This window comes from Microtus ochrogaster, linkage group LG2, assembly GCF_000317375.1.
Source record: "Microtus ochrogaster isolate Prairie Vole_2 linkage group LG2, MicOch1.0, whole genome shotgun sequence".
In the NCBI taxonomy this organism is placed as follows: Eukaryota; Metazoa; Chordata; class Mammalia; order Rodentia; family Cricetidae; genus Microtus; species Microtus ochrogaster.
The window spans coordinates 12,111,558-12,113,945 of NC_022028.1; the positions used below are offsets into that span (position 1 = coordinate 12,111,558).

Genomic DNA, 2,388 nt, shown 5'->3' on the forward strand with positions numbered 1-2,388 from the left:
AGCTGGCTAGCTACCTTAGCTGGAATTGGCAAGTTCCTGGTTCACTGAGAGACTATGTCTCCTTAAATGAAGTGGAGCGCTAGGGAAAAAGACACGCACTGTCAATTTTTAGCCTCTGCGGGGTCATGCACTCCATTCCCCACCACATGCAAACACACACACACACACACACACACACACACACACACACACACAAATAAAATAAAATAAAAAAACAGCAAAACTACTTGTTCTATAATTAAATAAAAATTTAGCATGGAGCCAGAAGTAGGTCATCCTATGCTTGGGGGGACAGGCCATGGGGCCTGCTGTTCCTTCTCCAGAGGTGCTCAGGTTCACGACGAGGCCTGTGCAATTGTGACAGTAGAGTGGGTATACCATCTTTCTAGGTCTGCGATCCAAGTAATTCTCTTGCTTTGTTGTTCATCACAAAGAATGTGTTGTGTACTCCCATGTATGTGTATGTTCAGTTTGACACTATTAACGTCAGAGATTGAGAGCAAACAAGTAAAAGTATTGAGGTTACTGCTTATCAAACTTTCCTGCGGCGATTTAGAGTTGACACGCAATGCCCAGCAGCAATGATGCTTGGGACAGGCGCCCGGGTCTGTATCTTCGTCCTCTAGTGGATAATGTTGGGTTGAGCCTAACTTCATGCACGGCTGTGAGAACTGTACACTGCTAGGCTGTAGGCACGGGCAAGAGGAGGAAACAGACAAAGAAGTGTTACCAGGAGAATAAGGGTGCCAAGAAATGAGTTTTGGGTCAGATCTGTTATCTTTGCCTGCCTCACCTGATTCCCCCAGTAACTGTAAGGGAACTGTTTTCATCCTGTTTTATACATAAGGCAGTCAAACAAAGGAAGGCTAATTACCCTGCTCAAGTTCATGTAACTAACTGATAAGCTAGAAGTGGTTGTCTAGGGCTCCAGTGAGTTCCTGCACCTCTGCCTCCTGATAGGCAGCTCTTTGCTGGGCCCAGGGGCCACTAAAAGCCTCCTCTGTGCCCTTGTAACAGTTCTAAAAGCCTCTACTGTGCCCTATAGCTGCTCTAAAAGCTCCCACTGTATTCCTATAGCAGCGGGCTGCATTTTTCTGGTGAAACTCCCCACATCCTGATTTTTTTTTTTCCCTTGCAGCAAGGCTTTCCCCCATTCAATCCCTCCTTCAGTGTAACCTTGTTAGCTCTGAGGGCACACCCCTGGCTGGGCCCCGGCTTACAGGCTGCCTCTCCCCACCCCTTTCCTTTGCTTCAGTTTAAAGGGTTGTTAGACATTGTCCCTGACTCACTCTTTGCTTTTAGCCCTGCGAGGGGCAAGAAGGACCAAGATTGGAGCCCAAACTCAAGAGCCTTAGAAAGAAGGAGGAGGGGCCTTAGGGGGTGTAGTGACTCCCCAACAACCCCTTCTTCTTAGTGACTATAATAAACCAAAGAGAACCGACTGGAAAAATGAAGACTCGCTGGTAAGCCCAGGACTCTGGAGGGAGGTGGGGGAGGCTTTTTGCAGTAGTGGTAACGTGAGGGGAGGTGAGAGACAGCGAGAACCAAGGCGCCATCGGAGGTAAAGACAGATGAGAAAATATAGCAAGTGAGTAAGCATTTGAGATAGGAAAAGAAGAGGCAGCTATGGGAAGAGAGAGGCAGGAAGCAGAGATAAAAGAAAGCAGAGGCAAGAAGTAGTATAGTAAGTGAGATAGGGAGACATTGAGAATGTGTGATTGGGACAGTAGGAGTCAGAAAATGCTTTTATCTGCAAAATTTCTTAGTCAGCTTTCAAAATGGAAATGAAGGCAGTGGTATGCCTTGGGATTTGGTTGCTGCCATCTGTAGGGTTTTTGGGATTTGGTTGCCGCCATCAGTCAGGTTTGGCAAGTTTAAAACATGAAAATAGTTCCCATCAGAAGGAATTCCCATTTGGGTCATTTCTTGTTTTCTCCTCTTCAGGAAGATTCCAGTTTTCTTCTTTGTATGCAGTTTTCTGGGACCCTGGGTAGCTGCGACTCCTAAGCGTCGTCCAAGTAAGAGCCATGGTTTATGGAGTTTGAAGTAGATGAAGTAGCTCTTGCTACTGGAAGCAGGCAGGGCTGTGATGGTGCTGGGCTGTGATGGCGCCGGGCTGTGGTTGGGTGAAGACTGGTTATGCCTCCAGCAGTCCTTCACACCTTCCCTCCTTGTTCTGCACTGATGGGTTGTCCTGTACAATGTTGAGCCTGGAAAGGGAGTCAGCACTGAGCTCAGTAAGCAGGAAGAACAGCTATGCCTTTTCTAGAGCCTAGCATGATGCCTCTTCAGACAGTGAATGGTACATGTTGAGTGAATGCTGGGGTGGATGGATGGGTAGGTGGATGGATTTCCTCAAAATACTGGGGTCAGGAGGATAAGAAAAAA

General features: G+C 47.3%; 1 protein-coding gene across 1 annotated transcript in view; it reads left to right on the top strand.

The window, feature by feature from the left end:
- The first annotated feature begins 1,416 nt into the window (after positions 1 to 1,416).
- Col9a1 (collagen type IX alpha 1 chain) overlaps positions 1,417 to 2,388 on the top strand; it is an 82,102-nt gene continuing 81,130 nt past the window's right edge. Inside the window, exons 1-2 of the mRNA XM_013351004.2 lie at positions 1,417 to 1,463; positions 1,945 to 2,018. Coding sequence (XP_013206458.1) covers positions 1,450 to 1,463; positions 1,945 to 2,018 — 88 coding nt within the window. The 5' untranslated portion in view covers positions 1,417 to 1,449. The remainder of the gene's footprint in view (positions 1,464 to 1,944; positions 2,019 to 2,388) is intronic.